At 39.4% G+C, this 18,589-nt stretch overlaps 1 protein-coding gene across 1 annotated transcript in view; it reads left to right on the top strand.

The window, feature by feature from the left end:
- LOC126161997 (N-sulphoglucosamine sulphohydrolase) overlaps positions 1–18,589 on the top strand; it is a 119,524-nt gene that overhangs the window by 2,651 nt on the left and 98,284 nt on the right. The window contains exons 2-3 of the mRNA XM_049918200.1: positions 15,142–15,271; positions 15,393–15,529. Of these exons, the coding sequence (XP_049774157.1) occupies positions 15,142–15,271; positions 15,393–15,529 (267 nt within the window). The remainder of the gene's footprint in view (positions 1–15,141; positions 15,272–15,392; positions 15,530–18,589) is intronic.

Here is an 18,589-nt window from a genome sequence, read left to right as displayed (position 1 = left end):
ATATTACTTCATCCATGGTTTGTAACCATGGACGTGTGCTGGCAGCATCTCTGTTGTTGCTCCACCTGCTCCTAAAGTCAGTTTCTTGTGGCATATCTCCCTCCTCTTCTTAATCAGATTAAGTGCAGGTTCCTAGATCTTACTAAGGATATAGGCCCCACCATGGCTGATCAGCATTTCCCTTACACAAATCTTGGTAGATTCTTTAATGACACAGTCCCAGAAGTTCAATATATGTTTCAGAACCATAGTCTGTCCATAATCTGTTCCATGTAATTGTACTAGGCAATGTTTCATGATTACTGACATGTTAGGTTGCTGCAGTCAGGTGTGGTATCAGTGTTCTTGCCAATGATCTTCGACAGTATGCGTGCTCTTACTGTATATGTCATACCACACTTCAAGGTATCTGACAGATCTCAGATTTCTGTAGTCTGAGGTCATCCTTGGTACTATCAAGCAGATCCATATTTTTGTTGGTGGCTGGAACATTGTCTTCACTTGGTGTTTCTGGAGAATTCATCATACCTTTCTGAATAATGCGCTATAAAATGGAATAACACAATGGCTGCATCTCACGAGGTTCCTCTCCTGTTAGCTCTCTGAGTTTGCCACTCCATTTAGCCATTCCTCTGGAACACTTTTCTCAGATGTCTGAGTTCACGATTGAAACTCTCATTGTCAGAGAGGATGTGAGCCTTATGTTTCAGTGTGTACAGCACCCCATTCTTCTTCATCAGTTGGTGGCAGCTGTCTGTATGTAAATAAAGGTTGGTTTGTATCTTTTTATAATATCTATTGTGGCCCAACATGCCATTCTCTCTTTGTATTGCTGGAACATCCAGAAAGGTGAACACTCCATCCACTTTGACTTCTGTGGTAAAACTGATGTTCTGTTGCATGGAACTGAGATGTATGAGGAAATCATTCTTCCATGAGGCTATATGATGAAAGCTTCATTGAAAAAAAAAAATGTAGGTTTTCATTGAGCTGATTCCAGGGTTTCCTCCTGGAAATGTTCTGTATACATGTTGGTGACAGCTGGTGGAAGTGGACTTCCTTTGGCTACTGCTTCCATCTGCTCATAGTAAACACCTTCAAAAAGGAATTATGTTGACTTCAAGACATGCCTAAAAAGGCTGACTGCCTGTATCTCATGTTTTGCCCAATAAGTTGCAAGGATTCTTGTGAAGGCATTCTAGTGAAAAGACAGACAATGTCTAACCTCATAAGGATGTCTATATCCATAGGCTTGAAGATGTAAAGGCATCCAACAAAATCCATGGGCTTGTGAATATGATGTGGACATTACCTGATGTAAGGGCTAAGCATGTCCTTCAAATATTTGGGGAGTGGGTATGTGCTGCTAACAATGTGGCATAAAGGGACCCCTTTCTTTGTGAACCTCTGGAAGTCCATAATGTCTCAGTGGAACTAGTTACTTTCTTTCAAAGCTTGTTAACTACTGTATCTAGCAATATATATTGTTTGAAAAGTGCTACAGTCTTCCATGCACCCTCTTGATAGGATCAGTCTTGATCTTGCACTATGCACTGTTTCGTAGCAGGCTCCACAATTTGTCAGTGTAATGCTGGTGAGGTAGGACCATAGTTGTGTTTCCTTTGTTGGTTGGTAAGACCTCAGTATCTGGATCTTCTCTTAGTTCATATGTGGCTGCCCTCCACATGGTAGAGATGTTTAGTTTTGTTTGTGTAAGAGGAAAATGGAGTTCGCAACATAATTCTTCAGCTGTTTCAGGTAGAAGTCATGGAGCTGCCTGTTTTACTGTGCTGATGATGTCCATGATAGGTGTGGATTTATGAGTTGGCACAAAACTGAATCCTTTCACAAGAACTGCAACTGCATCCTCATCTAGTTTTTTGGCTGTGAGATTGATGATAGTCTTGCAGGGAGCATCATGAGGTTGTCTTTCTGATATATGGCCGGATTTCGATGTTTGACATCTGGAGGCCTTCCTTTGTGCAGAGGCTCCTGTGGCCCATGTGACACCGTCAATGCATCCTTGTGTCCAGGAGCAGAGCAGCGTGTTGGTAAGAGGGAGGGAGGGGGCAGGGGAATCCTGTATGCACCTCCACTCCTGGGTGCGAACTGCAGACAGAGCAACAGGTTAGAGTGGGGGCTAAAGTGATAAAAGCACCATACCAGCTCCCAGGCAGTCAGTTCATCAGTGCACGTGATGATGGCAATGTAGTCACTTGCCAAAATACTGTGCCCATTGGGCACTGACATCTGGCTGTCCTCCCATGAATGACTTCGTCTGGTGATAAGATGAACATTGACAAAAGTAAAACTAGGGTAATGGAATGTAGTAAAATTAAACAGGTGATGCTGAGGGAATTATTAAGAAATGACACACAAAAGTATTAGATGAGTTTTGCTATTGGGCAGCAAAACAACTGGTCATGGCTAAACTAAAGAGGGTATAAAATGCAGACTGGTCATAGTAAGAAAAACATTTGTGAAAATAAGCTAGTTCTTAACATCTAAAAAAGAAAAAAAGAAAGAGTTTGGAAGTTTTTTCTGAAATTATTTGTGTGGAGTGTAACATTGTATGGAAGTGAAATGGGGAAGAGAAACAATTCAGACAAGAAGAGAATAGAAGTATTTGAATTGCAGTGCTACAGGAGAATTCTGAAGATTAGATGATGGATTATAGATTGAATAACTATTGAGGAATTAAATGGAAGAAAAGGGAAATTAATATCACAACTTATGTAAATGAAGTGATCGCTTTGTAGGACATGCCCTGAGGCATCAAAGAATTGTCAGTTTAGCAATGGGGGGGAAGTGTGAGGGGAAAAATTGTAGAAGGAGACAAAGAGAGTAATACAGTAAGCACTTTCAGGTGGATGTAGGTTCCAGTAGTTATGCAGAGATGAAGAGGCTTGCACAGGGTAGACTAGTGTGGAGAGCTGCATCAAACCATTCTTCGGGTTGAATACCACAACAGCAAAAACAACATTAACAACAATGACTGACCACTACCTGGTGACAGCAAAAACTTCATTTGTTGTTGGCTGATAATACAACTAGCCAAATTTGTGGCTGGTTGGATTATTCAGCAACAATTAGTAATGGCCATGGAGCTCACAATATCCAACATGGCTAAAATAATTTCTTTCATGCTGATGAATGAGCTGTTGCCATCCAAAGCAGTGTGTCTGATGAGGTATAAGCAAGGGTCTCTAAAACAATAGAGAAACTTGAACAATACTGTGTGTGGGACCAACTTCAGTCTAACACCACAAAAACCCAGGTTTGTGCCTTTCATCTGTGAAACAGACATATATCCAGAGGACTCCATGTTGCTTGGAAAGGAATGTTCTTGGAGCACTTTCTGTATTCAAAATACTTGGGAGCTTTTCTCAGCAGAGCCCTGACACATAAACAGCACTGTGCCAACATGAAAATGAAAGCAAATGTTGATTCTTGACACAGTCCGTATATGTCCACTTGTTGTCTGGTGGCATATATCTAAGTTGATAAGCTGTACAATATCCTACAATGAATTGCCTTTATTTTTCAATTCATATGATTTAACCTGGAGAGCTTCTTTTATTCAGAATATGATTGATTTTTGCATCATGTGTTGAACAACATATTTACATTCTTTTTATGTACATCCTTTAACTGACTCTCTCTCATTAATTTTGACTACTTCATGCTATGAAGCTGCTTTGGCCTCTTAAATATTTAGGATATCATTGAGGCATGCCCCATTTTTTTTCATATCCGAGTGTCAGTTAAGTATACCTCATGATGTATTTTTCTCTGATGATTAGGCCTTCCTTCAGAGTATTTAGATTTGTTACATCTCTTGAATTCCTTTATTCCCTAAGAAATAGTACTGCTCACAAAATGCCCTTGACTCCATTTTTGTTTCTAATGAGTGCATTATTTTTTTAATGACCAGCATGAGTTTCATGTCCAAGATTTCTTCTTTTTCTGCTAATTCTTCTCAGAGTTTGTTGTATCCTTTGTACAGAGTTTTGCATCTCACTTCTTTGATTTGATTGTAGATGGTTTCAGTTTTGAACAAGGCTTCCAGGGACCACATCATCTAACTCCATATCAAGAAATCTTATTTAAGGAATTCCGTTTTTCCCCTTTCTTTCGGGTTCCAACTGAATTCTGTTTTACTTATGTATTATCCAAGATACACTACACATTGATCCATATTTTTCTGTGGCTGTAGTTTACTATAATTCTGCACTATATAAAGAAGTTTCATCCAATTAATGTATTGAAGTGTAAAGCCACCTTATGTCCAATTAAATGGAGGGTCTGGGTCATGTAAAAGGTTTGGTACCTTGCATACATAGCACATCCTCTGACATCCCTCTAATCTTCCTGCTGTCAGTTTTATTGATCAATGTGGTTTATAAAATTGCTGCATTTTATTACACTCAGTTGTGTTCTTGTTTCTAATAATGGGTTTAGTCTTACATTTGTGCTCCATGGGCTAAAGGGTTCCAGATAATCACCTTTCTGTGTGCAGTCTAGTGTTAAAGTAATGTCAGAATGAGATAATTGCATGGTCATTACAGTTGTTAATTTCTCTGCCCTAAAGATTTTGATGGTCTAAACACCTAACTATGCTATTGAGGCATTTTTTTCTAGATTGGAGGAGTGAATCCTCACTTCATTTACATGTCTGGTGTATTATAATTTAACACATGCTCCCTTGAGTCTTGGATGATACCACTGGCTGCATATACCTGCCCTTAGTCTCTCTTTTACTTTACAGTTACATCACCTGCACATCAATGTGTCTTGAGCTTCTGTTTGTGTGGTCTATTTTCACTTTTGTGTTATAGTTCACGAGCCATGGATGCTGCCATCGGTGGGGTGGTTTGCATGCCTCAGTGATACAAATAGCTGCACCATAGGTGCAATCACAGCGGAGGGGTATCTGTTGAGAGACCACACATATGTGTGGTTTCTGAAGAGGGGCAGCAGGCTTTTTAGTAGTTGCATGGGCAACAGTCTGGATGATTGACTGATATGGGCTTGTAACATTAACCAAACCAGCCTTGCTGTGCTGGTATTGCAAACAGCTGAAAGCAAGGGGAACTACAGCCTAATTTTTCCTGAGGGCAAGCAGCTTTACTGTACAGCTCTTGGGTAAAATATTCCAGGAATAAAATGGTCACCCATTCAGATCTCCAGGTGGGGGCTACTCAGGAGGATGTCATGATCAGGAGAAACAAAACTAGCATTCTACAGATCAGACTGCAGAATGTTAGATCGCCTAATCAGACAGGTAGGTTAGAAAATCTAAAAAGGGAAATGGATAGGTTGAAATTAGATATAGTGGGAATTAGTGAAGTTTGGTGGCAGAAGGAACAGGACTTCTTGCCAGGTAATACAGGATTATAAATACAAAGTCAATAGGGTAATGCAGGAGTAGGCTTAGTAATGAATAAGCAAATAAGAATGCTGGTAATTTACTATGAACAGCACAGTGAATGCCTCCTCATGGCCAAGATAGTTTTCAAGCCCACATCCACGATAGTAGTACAAGCTTATATGCCAACTAGTTCCTCAGGTGATGAAGAGATTGAAGAAATATACAACAAGGTAAATAAATTACTCAGATAGTTAAAGAAGATGAAAATTTAACTGTGATAGGGGACTGCATTTGATAGTAGGAGAAGGAAAACTAATAGGTGAATATAGACTGGGGGAAAGGAATGAAAGAGGAAGCCACCTGGTAGAATTTTGCACATAGTGTAATTTAAACATTGCTAACACTAGATTTAAGAATCCTAAAAGAAGATTGTATACATGGAAGAGACCTGGAGAGACTGGAAGGTCTCAGAATGATTTTTTAATGGTTAGAAAGAGATTTAGGAACCAGATTTTAAATTGTAAGATAATCCAATGGGCAGATATGGACACTGACCACAATTCATTGGTAATGAACTGTAGATTAAAACTTAAGAAATTGGAAAAAGGTAGGAAATTAAGGAGATGAGACCTGTATAAGCTGAAAGAACTAGAGGTTGTTGAGAGCCTCAGAAGGATCACTAAACAACAACTGACTAGAACATGGAAAAGGAATACTGTAAAAGATGAATGGGTAGCTCTACAATAAAAAACAGTGAAGGCAGCAGAGGATCAAATAGGCAAAAAGACAAGGCCTACTAACAATCCTTGGATATCACAAGAGATATTGAATTTAATTGATGAAAGGAGAAAATTAAAAAAAATGCATCAGGTGAAAGGGAATACAAACATCTGGAAAATGAAATTGGTAGGAAGAGCAAATTGGCTTAGCAGGAATGGCTAGAGGACAAATGTAAGGATGTAAAAGCATATTTCACTAGGAGAAAGAGACATACTGGCTACAGGAAAATTAAAGAGGCCTCTGGGTAAAAGAGAAGCAACTGTATGAATATCAAGACCTCAGATGGAAAACCAGTCCTAAGCAAAGAAGGAAAAGCTGAAGGTGGAAGGAGTATATAGAGGTTCTGTGTAAGGGAGATGAACTCTTTCATCTGGAGTGAAATATGTATGAGACAGATGGAATGACCTCAGACTTCAAGAAGAATGCAGCAATTATGAAAAGGATAGTTTCTACTCACCATATAGTGGAGATGCTGAGTCGCAGATGGGTACAACGAAAAGACTGTCGAAAAATGAGCTTTCAGCCAGCAAGGCATACACCACACACACACACGCACACACACACACACACACACACACACACACACACACACACATGCATCTACAGTCTCTGCCTCCTGAGGCTCCACTGTGAGCAACTGCACATGATGGGAGAAGCAACTGGTGGTGGGGCTAAGGAGGAAGCTGGAGGGAGGGATAGCAAGGTAGGGGTGGGGGACAGTAAAGTGCTGCTTGTGGAAGCATACAGGGACAGGGTGGAGAGAGTACAGTGCAACTAGGTACAGTTGGGGGGTTAGACAGAGAGTGGGAGGGGGGCAGGGGGGGGGGGTTAGCAGAAAAGGGAAGAGGTAAAAAGACTGTGTGTGTGTTGGTGGAATAAAGGACTGTGTAGTGCTGGAATGAGAGCATGGAAGAAGCTAGAGGGTAAGGACAAAGACTAACAAAGGTTGAGGCCAGGAGGATTATGGGAATGTAGGATATATTTCAGGGACAGTTCCCACCTGTGCAGTTCAGAAAAGCTGGTGTTGGTGGGAAGGATCCAGATGGCACAGGCTGTGAAGCAGTCACTGAAATGAAGACAACTGTGTTGGGTGGCATACTCTACAATGGGGTGGTCCAGCTGTGTCTTGGCCACAATTTGTTGGTGGCCATTCATGCTGACAGGCAGCTTGTTATTTGTCATGCCCATGTTGAATGCAGCACAGTAGTTCCAGCAAATCATATGACTGGTTTCACAGACAGATCTGCCTTTGATGGGATAGGTGATGCCTGTAACTGGACTGCAGAAGGTGGAGGTGGGAGGATGTATGGGACAGGTTTTGCATCTAGGTCTATTAAAGAGATATGAGCCATGAAGCAAGGGGTTGGGAGCAGGAGTTGTGTAGGGATGGACAAGTATATTGTGTAGGTTCGGTGGGTAGTGGAATACCACTATGGGAGGTGTGGGAAGGATAGTGGGTAGGACGTTCCTCATTTCAGAGCATAACGAAAGATAGTCAAAACCCTGGTGGAGATTTTGATTCAGTTGCTCAAGTCCTGGCTGGTACTGAGTCATGAGGGGAATGCTCCTCCATGGCCAGATTGTACAATGTTGGGAGTGTAATTTTGGTCTGTGAAGGCCTCAATGAGACCCTCAGTGTACTTTGAGAGGGACCACTTGTTACTACAAATGCAAGTGGTCCCTCTTGAAATACAACAACAGTCTCACTGAGGCCTTTACAAACTGAAATTACCCTCCCAGCATTGTCAAAAACAGATCTTCCGTGCCTTATCTCACCCATCACCCTTCTCCTCCCTAAGTCCCATTGTCCTGCTCACAGGGGAGCATTCCCCTCATGACTCAGTACCACTCAGGTCGGGAGCAACTGAAACACATTCTCCGCCAGCATTTCATCTACCTTTCTTCATGCCATGAAATGAGGAATGTGCTACCCAGTATCCTTCCCACCCCTCCCAAAGTGATGTTCCGCAACCCACTGAACCTACACACTATCCTATCCTTGTCCATCCATACACAACTCTTGCTCCTAACCCCTTGCCTCATGGACCATATCCCTGTAATAGACCTAGATGCAAGACCTGTCCCATACATCCTCCCTGTCTACATCAGTCCAGTCACAAGCATCACCTAACCCATCAAAGGCAGGGCTACCTGTGAAACCAGCCATGTGATCCACAATTAAGCTGAAACCACTATGCTGCATTCTACATGTACATGACAACTAACAAGCTGTCTATCCATGTGAATGGCCACCAACATACTGTGGCCAAGAAACATCTGACATCCCATTGCTGAACATGCTGCCCAACACATTGTTCTTCAGATAATGACTACTTCACATCTTGTGCCATATGGATCCTTCCCACCAGCACCAACTTTTCTGATTGCACAGGTGGAAGCTCTACTTGCAATATATCTTACGTTTCCGTAATCCTCCTGACCTCAACCTTCATTAGTCTTTGTCCTTACCTCTAGCCCCTTCCCTGTTCAAATTCCAACACTACACAGTCCTCTGTTCCAGCAATGCACTCACAGTCTTTTTACCTCTCTCCTTTTCCACTATCCCCCCTCCCTTCCACCCACCCTCTGCCTAACCTACCTAACACACCTAGATGCCCTACCCTTTCTCCGCCTCATCTCCTGTATGCTCCCACAGGCAGCACTTTACGTCCCCCATACTTACCCTGCTACTCCTCCCCATCCCCACCCCAGCTTCCTACTTACCCCCACCACCTGATAGCCTCTCCCATCAAGTGCACCTGCTCACAGTGTGGCCTCAGCAGCCAGAGACTGCAGTCATGTGTGTGTGTGTGTGTGTGTGTGTGTGTCTGTGTGTGTGTGTGTGTGTGCGCTCGCATGCGCACGCATGCATAGGTGTGTTCTATCTCCGATGAAGGCCTTGTTGGCCGAAAGCTCATTTTCTTTTTGTTGTGTCTATCTGCAACTCAGCATCTGTGCTACATGGTGAGTAGCAGCTATCCTTTTCATAATATTGTTATACTCCATCCTGGATTTTCCATTGTAGAATGTAGTAATTCCAATTCCAAAGAAATCAGTTGCTGACAGGTGTGAAAATTACCGAGCTATCAGTTTAATTAGTCACAGTTGCAAAAGACTGACATGAATTCTTTACAGGAAAAAACTGGTGGAAACTGACCTCAGGAGAGATCAGTTTGGATTACGGAGGAATGTACGAAAATATGAGGCAATGCTGACCCTATGACATATCTTAGAAGATAGTTTAAGGAGAGACAAACCTACATTTTAGCATTTGTAAACTTAGAGAAAGCTTTTGACAATGTTGACTGGAATATTCTCTTTGAAAATATGAAGGTAGCAGGGGCAAAATACAGGAAGCAAAAAGCTGTTTACAACTTGTACAGAAGCCAAATAGCACTTATAAGAGTTGAGGGATTGAAAGGAAATCAGTGGTTGAGAAGGGAGTGAGACAGGGTTTAAGTCTCTCCCTGATGTTATTCAATTTGTAAACTGAAGAAGTACTAAAGGAAAGCATAGAAAAATTTGGAGTAGGAATTAAATTTCAGTTAGAAGAAATAAAAACTTTAAGGTTTGTCAATGACATCGTAATTCTGTTAGAGACAGCAAAGGACTTGGCAGAGCAGTTGAACAGAATGGACAGTGTCTTGAAAAGAAAGAATAAAATGAACACCAACAAAAGCAAAACAAGGATAATGGAATGTAGTTGAATTAAATCAGGGGATACTAACAGGTTTAAAATAGCTAATGAGACACTTAAAGAAGTAGATGAGTTTCACTATTTGGGCAGCAAAGTAACTGATGGTAGCTGTGTGGAGAGGATATAAAATGTAGACTGGCAATGGCAAGAAAAGCATTTCTGAAGAAGAGAAATTTATTAACATCAAATATAGATTTAAGTGTTAGGAAGTCTTTTCTGAAAGTATTTATATGGAGTGATGCCATGTATGGAAGTGAAACATGGACAATAAACAGTTTAGACAAAAAAAGAATAGAAGCTTTCAGAATGTGAAGATTAGAAGTGTTGTTGATGTAACTAATGAGGAAGTGCTGAATAGAATTGGGGAGGCAAGAAATTTGTGGCACAACTTGACCAAAAGAAGGGATCGGTTGTTAGGCCACATTCTGAGACATTGAGGGATTACCAATTTAGTATTGGGGGGAAGTGTGGGAGGTAAACATTGTAAAGGGAGAGAAAGAGATGCATACAGTAAGCAGGTTCAGAAGGATATACGTTGCATTAGTTATTTAGAGATGAAGAGGCTTGCAAAGAATAGAGTAGAGCTGCACCAAACCAGTCTTTGGACTGAAGACCATAACAACAACAACAACAGTCTGTAGTAGCATTTGAATAGTTGTCCTCTGTTCTTTGTTTCTGCATTTGAGAATGGGAGCTTCTGTAACCTGCATTGTTTTCCCCTTGTGTAGCTGATAGTAGTTCTTTTTGACATGCTGTCTCTACTGCTTTTGCATCTATCTTCCCCATGAAATCAATGGCAGTAATGGGTTCTGTGACATCAGAAAAATCCATGGTAATGATTTCTGAAGCCTAGTTCACAACCTTGGTTTATTTACCAAATGTGGGAATTCTGGAATGATTTGCTGGCTGTACACTGACATCTGATTTCGGGTCAACAGGATACATGGATGCAACATGAGTGTCTGTGGCATGTAAGTGACAGACGTGAAAATTTTGTGTTGCTCTCATTTTCACGAAGGTGAAGGTAGAGCCATTGACAGATTTGGTGACAGCTGTTTGTTGGTCATATTTGTTGGCAAAAGCATTAGAAAATTACAAAGAATTGCAAATTACAAAGAACTGCAGCTGGCTACAACTAAACCTGGTTCCCGTTGTCATTCAAGAGCATAAGGAGAAATGCACTTCCTTGCATGAATGTCAAAATGTGTGTGGTGCCAACTCAAACGTGAAGTATCTTCAAGGGCTCTATGGCAGTTATTGCAGTGGACATTGTCTTCTGAGCAGGCATGAGCCAGCGTTCTGGATGACGTTTGACTGAGCTGCTACAGGAGAGCACTCACCTTTTGCTGTAGGTTCAGATCTGGTCTGGACACTGGTGACTCTAGTAGTGTCCAGTGAAACTAATGTAGTGATGCCATTACAGTTTAGGGAAGTCACACCCAAACTGTCATTTCATCACCAGCAACATTTAATTGCAAAGACAATTCATCAACGTCGTTAGAATTCATAGCACTTTAAAATGTGAATGGCAGTTGATATAAGCACGTGTGTCATAGTGTTGCACCTGAAACATCAGCTTCTGTAGCCAGTGTTATGGATAACTTCATTATGTGACACGTATTGAATGTGTAGGTTTCTTGATTTACAAACATGGCAATGTACTTCGTCATTCATGTGCTCATATTTTCACAAAGTGGACATGTCATGAATAATGTCAGACAGTTACAAAAGAGCCTGGGTGTCCAAGGCACCAATGGTGAGAACAAACTATAATGCGTCAACACATATACTGTAGGCAGTAGACAAAAGTTCCAGCATTTTGAACCACTGGTGAGGCCTTTGTGGCATATATGACAGAATTACAATCTTGTTATGCAGTGTGGAATGTGCAACACAGCTAACCAGTAAAATGTTCATAGACTATATATTACTCAAAAGTACCAGTGAATGTCCATCAATTGGAAGTGCTTGAGAATCAAGAGTAGTAATAACTCCATAGTGGCAGTTCAATAAATGTCCTGGCAAGAAGACATTTGTTGTAGCTGGTGATGTAAATTCACACTGATGTGCTTCTCATGATCTTAGCTTTCCGTGGGGTCCCCACTTGTGGGAAACATTAAATCACACAGGAAAAGCATATACTTACTACTATGAAATATCACAATTTATTTTTGCTATTTTGCGGGTACGTAAAACAAGAGACAAGATAAAGAATCCACTGCTTGGAAGGAACACAAAGTGTAGGAAGACAGAGACAATAATACAAAAGATATTATATTTTTCACTCTTTCAGTGATTATCTTTATTTACTAATTAATTGTACCACCACAGAACTGTCTTATTTGTTGATGAACAACAGTTCTACATAATGGTGAGAATAGCGAGAAGTTACAGCAGTGTGTAAACTGTGTCACATAGCAAGTTGGCAGTTAATAATAAATAACTGAGTTTTGTGCTCACCATAATAGGGATCCATATAAACCCAGTGTTTCAATTAAGAATGAACCAGCACTAAGTAGCTCAGAAACTTGAAAAATTCCTGTTTTTATGGCTGCAAGATGTACAAAAATAGATTATGCATATTGAGTATTTTCATGGTAAGCTTAGGAGAGGTCGATATGTCTTAAATGATCCGAAACCTTGCACCAGTATGGAAATAATTTTGAGTACTTACTATACCCTACAGTCAGTCCCACCTAAATTATGATATAATATTCAGTACTTTTAGAATGCAGAAGAGAGCCATTAGAATAAGGAATGGAAGTAAAATAAACCAACAATACAACTCTCTTTTCACAGTACTTAATATACTCTCTCTACCATGTATTTACATCAAAGAAGCACTCTTATTCTTTCAGGTACATTTAACTGACAAAGATGAAAGACTACAAAGAAACTGAGAAATTCACAAACCAGACTGAACAATAACCTCCAATTAACTCACACAAATATTGTACCATGTTAAAAGTGCAGGTTTAACAGGAGTTTGAAGTTTTTTAACAAAATCCACGAGAACATAGAACCATCAGGGATACAGGGCATAAAGTCATTAAAAAAATCCTTAAAGTCATATTTACAGTGCCATTGCTTCTTCTCAGTCAGTGGATATATGATATTGTAAAGTACTCCTTTGTGTTCAGTTTTTTTACCCATGTGTAGGTTATTTAAATGTACGAGCTGAGTGGATTATGATAGATGTTTACTTTATGTAGCAATTTAAGAAATTACTTATGCAAAGGCTGTGTGCAGTTTCATTGTATTTGTCAGGTCCAGTATGTGTGTGCTGTTTATAGTTAAGAAGGACTAATAAATAAACAAATAAATAAATATAAACAGCAAATAAATTTTGTGTTGTAGCATGAGTAGTGAGGATAGTGTGAATGCAGTCTGACGTTTGCAGCTACGAAGGTCTGTGATATAAAATATCATTCAGTGAGAACTCTTGTCAGGAAAATAGGATGGCAATACTGAGTACTACTGGATATTTTAAGCAAATGGGAATATGACTTATAGAGAGTAGGAGAAGGATAAATGGTTCTTGGAATCCATGACTAACATTCTGGCACCCAGCAAAAGCCTTCTCTGATGAGCTTTTGTTGGACTCTCTTAACTCCATATTTTGTCTAATTTCTCTTTTGGAGAGAGAGTCTGTATATTTCATTCAGAGGTGCCCTCTATGTTGATTTTTGCCAGAGACTTTGACACAAGAGGCTAAGATATTATACAAAGTAGATTATTTCTGCCTTCTTTAGCAGGGCCCCTCCTAATGTGTAAAACTCTGGAGAAATAGATTGTTTAGTAGGTTAGTGACTGTGATTTCAGGGTTTCACACACATGTAAGTAGGGAGGGTTTCACTGGATTCAAATGCTTATGGTGAGACACAAACATAGCAGGCAACTCAAATAATGTTTGACTAATAGGATAGCCAAACAGTATAGAATACTTTCACCTGTCTATATGCAGTCCCTTACATTTGTTTCTATCAACAGTCAACTCACTATTATGCATCAGTCACTTGCACATCTCAAGATCTCTTACATTCACAATCATTTACAACAATGCTATGAAATTACACTTGGTACTCAAAACAGTCTCACAGAACTGTGTGCATTACATTGTAAGTCATTTAGGTGGCTTGAATAGTAATGATCTTCTCATACATTCTTGATGTGAATACTTCCACTTCTGATGCTGTCCTCCCTGTCAAGGTTGACAAAGTCCTCTGAAGTTCGAACTGACTTACCCAGTCAGTTATAGGGGGACCTCCAGTTTAGCATGGAATCTGAACCCTGTTGTAACTCAGCATTCTTTAAATCGTCAAACATTGCCAGAGGTGAAATAAGTTATAAATCAAGGTAAAAATAAGAGGATTGGCTGGGCATCAAACCAAAGGCTTCTGGATTTGTGGGCTGGCCCTTTACCACTGAGTCATCCAAACATGGCTTATGTAATCTTTTATATTCACCCATTTGTCAATAATACCACATTATTATATCAGTAATGGAAATTTCAGGAAAGAGACAAAAACAAAAATTTAGGATAGCCAGCCACTCACAAGCAACTGGTTCATTGATGTTCCATAGGAAAGTGTAACGTAACAGAAAGCTTAACCAGATTTCAAGCTACAACTATTTTCTCAGTTTTCCAGCTGCATTTACCTTGTTGCCTAATATAATTTTTGCTCATACATTATAATTTCATATTCAGCTCCGAAGTACCAGTATTGAAATGATACTATCAAATTTACTTGTAAATAGGTTTCTTAGGTTTTGTAAGAAAATGTGTGAGCTATTGCCCAAAAAGATTGGTAGGAAGACATCAAATGTAATGGGAAAACACACAACGCGTCTGGTAAAGTAGGAAGGAAATATTAAACCTACTGATACCAACCTTCTGCTTAGACCCACAATGTCATCAAAATGGTGGACAAAAACTGTTTTTCGCTTCTAATAAGCATAAAATAGGAGTAATAGTAAGAATTATATTGACTGTAGTTATTCAGATTATATCAAATTTATTGCCTGCTAATTCTACTACATTGAGTTTTAATTATACACTTTGGTTCACTCAAAATTTTTGAGAGTTCTCCTTTTTTATAAAGGGATTCACAGAACACAATATGTGAAGAAATAAATAAGAGTCCACTACACAGTATTATCTAGCATGGCGTTGCATTAATGTGTACATATCTTACAGGTGTTGCTTGCATCACAGCAACAACTAAAAATATATGCTACCTTGGCATCACATACTACTGTTAATTAATAAAGGGTTAAAAACTATTTTCAACAGGTGATGATGCTGGGTTTGAAATGGGAGCATACCGAAACAAAATTTGCCAAACACCTAATCTTGACAATTTAGCAAAACAAAGCTTGATTTTCAATAATGCCTACACATCTGTAAGCAGCTGTTCTCCAAGGTAAACAATAAGTCTGTCTGATGGAAACTATCATGGAATTTAATTACATATTAATTATTTAATTATATAGTATACATAATTATATATATTATATACTCTATATAATATCATTGATTTACAGCCGTTCAGCAATTTTAACTGGAAAGCCAAGCCATCAAAATGGAATGTATGGGTTACACCAAGGTATTCATCACTTCAATTCCTTTAACAATGTAAAAAGCCTTCCAACTCTGCTTCGAGAGAAAAATATCCGTACAGGTAAATACATACGTTGACATTATTTGTTGTATTTAATTGGCAATTACAAATTAAATTGTTTGTGTTAGAAAACTACTGCTTTTGCTCTTGTGTCAGCTATGCCTTGTTGTGTGATTACACTGTGGCTGACTTTATGAATAAGAGTAGGTTTCATCAAACCACTCTGAGGCCGTGATCCTGTGATTGTCTTGTAAAACTGTTGTAGTGTATCAATTCCTACTAATAAGTTTGCTCACTGATTTCTTGATTAGGATTAAATATTTTTCTGCTGGCTGATCAACTCCACATCCACAAGGGGAATTTCATTTGGGATCTGTGGAAGGTACATTATCATATCTGTTCTTATTTTGTAAATATTTATTGTCTAGTCTTGTTTTCTGACATGTTTCACATCTCACAAGATATCTCCACTATGGATCAATTGGAATGAAAATTATATCTAATCTAATTTAATCTGTCTCACAATTGATCTTAAGTATCCTAATTTCAACCTAGATACTTTGAAGGCAGATGGACGTAGCTTATGTGATATTCACATGTAGGTTTCCAGTTGGGTCTCCTTTATTCATCATGGAAGCATTCTCAGAGATCAATATGCCTTTCTTATATTCTTGTAGTCATTGAGGCCTGGTTGTTTGCCATAACTTATAGCACTGAGCTAGTATATATCCTACTAATGACTGAATCTCCTTAGGCAGCTGCAAATAACTCATTGTATAATGAATTGGCTTTTTCCTGCTCCCAGCTGCCAGTGCAAAGTGGAAACTTTCTGCAATGTATTCTAGACATTATTTGTCTAGGTTGAATACCTACCAAATACATTTTATCCACTCCTAGTGGAAAGCTTACAGCTGGTATTTTTCCTGAGTTGCTTCTGAATCTTCTGAGTTATATGGTCCTGATTTATGAATTTTTTTCTGCCCAGCATTTTATCTAAAGCTATCTTGTGTGTCTTCAGAGATGCTCCTGAGCACACTGAGTATTGTCAACTGAGAGGGTGTATGTTGGAGAGGGACATAAAATACATGTCAATTTTCATGGTATTTATGTTTCATGGACCATGACCACACAATCCCTAAGATTCACCAGAAACTAAGACAGCCAGTTGTGGGAGCCTTCATTGTACTTTTCCTGAGTGTTGAAACCAGCTTAAATCATGTCCTTTTAGTGTTTAAAAAGGATGCAAAAGATAGTGTTAATAACTAAAGTCCCATGACTATTTCCTCCAGTATATCAACAATGTAGCAAAAGACAGATTGCTACTTACCGTAAAGAAGACGCATTAAGCTACAGACAGGCAACAGAGCTTTCAGCCACAACTTTCATCAGTAAAAGGGAAACATGCACCATTTGTACACACAAGCAAGCACTCCTCATGCTCACATGACTGCCACCTCCAGCATGTCAAGCAGTGTCTTCAAAGTTATAGAGAAAATTATGTATAAAAGACTGATGTCAGTCTTAGATAAGACTGATGTATTATCTGGGTCAAAGCACACATTCAGAATGGCAAAATCAATACAGACACCAGAATATGAAAGTCTCAGTAGTACACTTACTATGACAGACAGTAAAGATTTAACAGTAAAAACCAAAAAAGCCTTCTTGGTAAGATAGAATGTGGCATATAGGTCCTCTCAAACAAGTGGATGAAAAGCAATTGGTAACAATGAGGTGAATCTACACTCCTGGAAATTGAAATAAGAACACCGTGAATTAATTGTCCCAGGAAGGGGAAACTTTATTGACACATTCCTGGGATCAGATACATCACATGATCACACTGACAGAACCACAGGCACATAGACACAGGCAACAGAGCATGCACAATGTCGGCACTAGTACAGTGTATATCCACCTTTCGCAGCAATGCAGGCTGCTATTCTCCCATGGAGACGATCGTAGAGATGCTGGATGTAGTCCTGTGGAACGGCTTGCCATGCCATTTCCACCTGGCGCCATTCGACGGTCAACACCGCCGTTCCTGGTGTGTCCGCTGTGCCGTGTGTGTGATCATTGCTTGTACAGCCCTCTCGCAGTGTCCGGAGCAAGTATGGTGGGTCTGACGCACCGGTGTCAATGTGTTCTTTTTTCCATTTCCAGGAGTGTATATATGGATGCTCACAGAACTGTGGGAAATGCCAATCTACAATAAGAACAGTAAAGACTTGCTAAAAGTGAAATATCACAATTTACTATTGCTCACTTACAGATATATAAAACATGAGACAATGAAGAGAATCAACTGCAGGGAAGGAACACTAAAAGTGGGAAACAGTTTCATGATGTCATTCTTTAAGTATATTAAAGGCGTAAAGCACTACCTACACAAAATAAATTATGTATCCTACTTACCAAATTTAGGGATCCAACATTCCAAGCTCTCACCCTTGAAGTGCCAAATTTGTTTTTTCTTGTGACAATGTGTAGTCTCTGACTCCTCTTTGAGGATGAATAATGAAAATCCCCAGCCTTTACATCTATAGTTCTTTAATTTATGCCAAAGAAAATTTACACAAACTTAGACTAATAAATAATATTCATTTGCACAATTTGAGAAATAGTCACAGGATAGACTTACCAAATTCAAGACTTTCTCACACACGCAATAGCTGTAAGCACATGCACATAGAATAAGTCACCAAATTACCAAAAACAGCACATTTGATTCCCTTACACAAGGTTAAACAAACTTGCCTAAAATAGCCGTGCAAGCTGCTAAATTGCCCCCCCCCCCCACTTTTTTTTTTTTACAAAACGTTTGTGGAATTTTATTTAAACAAATCTGTAAGAAATGTCAGCAATCAATGTCAATTTTTGTTTTTACTTTTCAGTTACGTTCAGCATGACGGTGTAGAAGTAAACTTAACTCAAAGCATTGAGAATAGCCACACTGTGCCCGAAATATATGTCAATCTGGAAAATAAAAACAAAAATTGCGACTGATTGGTGACATTTACAGAGTTGCACAAAACAGTCGCTGGGTACCAGCTCAAAAATGGAGTCAAACCTGATTGAAGAAATCTAGCTAATTTTAATAAGCCTTGTGAATGTACAAAA

The sequence above is a fragment of the Schistocerca cancellata genome, chromosome 2 (assembly GCF_023864275.1).
Source record: "Schistocerca cancellata isolate TAMUIC-IGC-003103 chromosome 2, iqSchCanc2.1, whole genome shotgun sequence".
Taxonomy (NCBI): Eukaryota; Metazoa; Arthropoda; class Insecta; order Orthoptera; family Acrididae; genus Schistocerca; species Schistocerca cancellata.
Note: the sequence above shows the minus strand (reverse complement) of the source record. Positions and strands in the feature narration are given on the sequence as shown.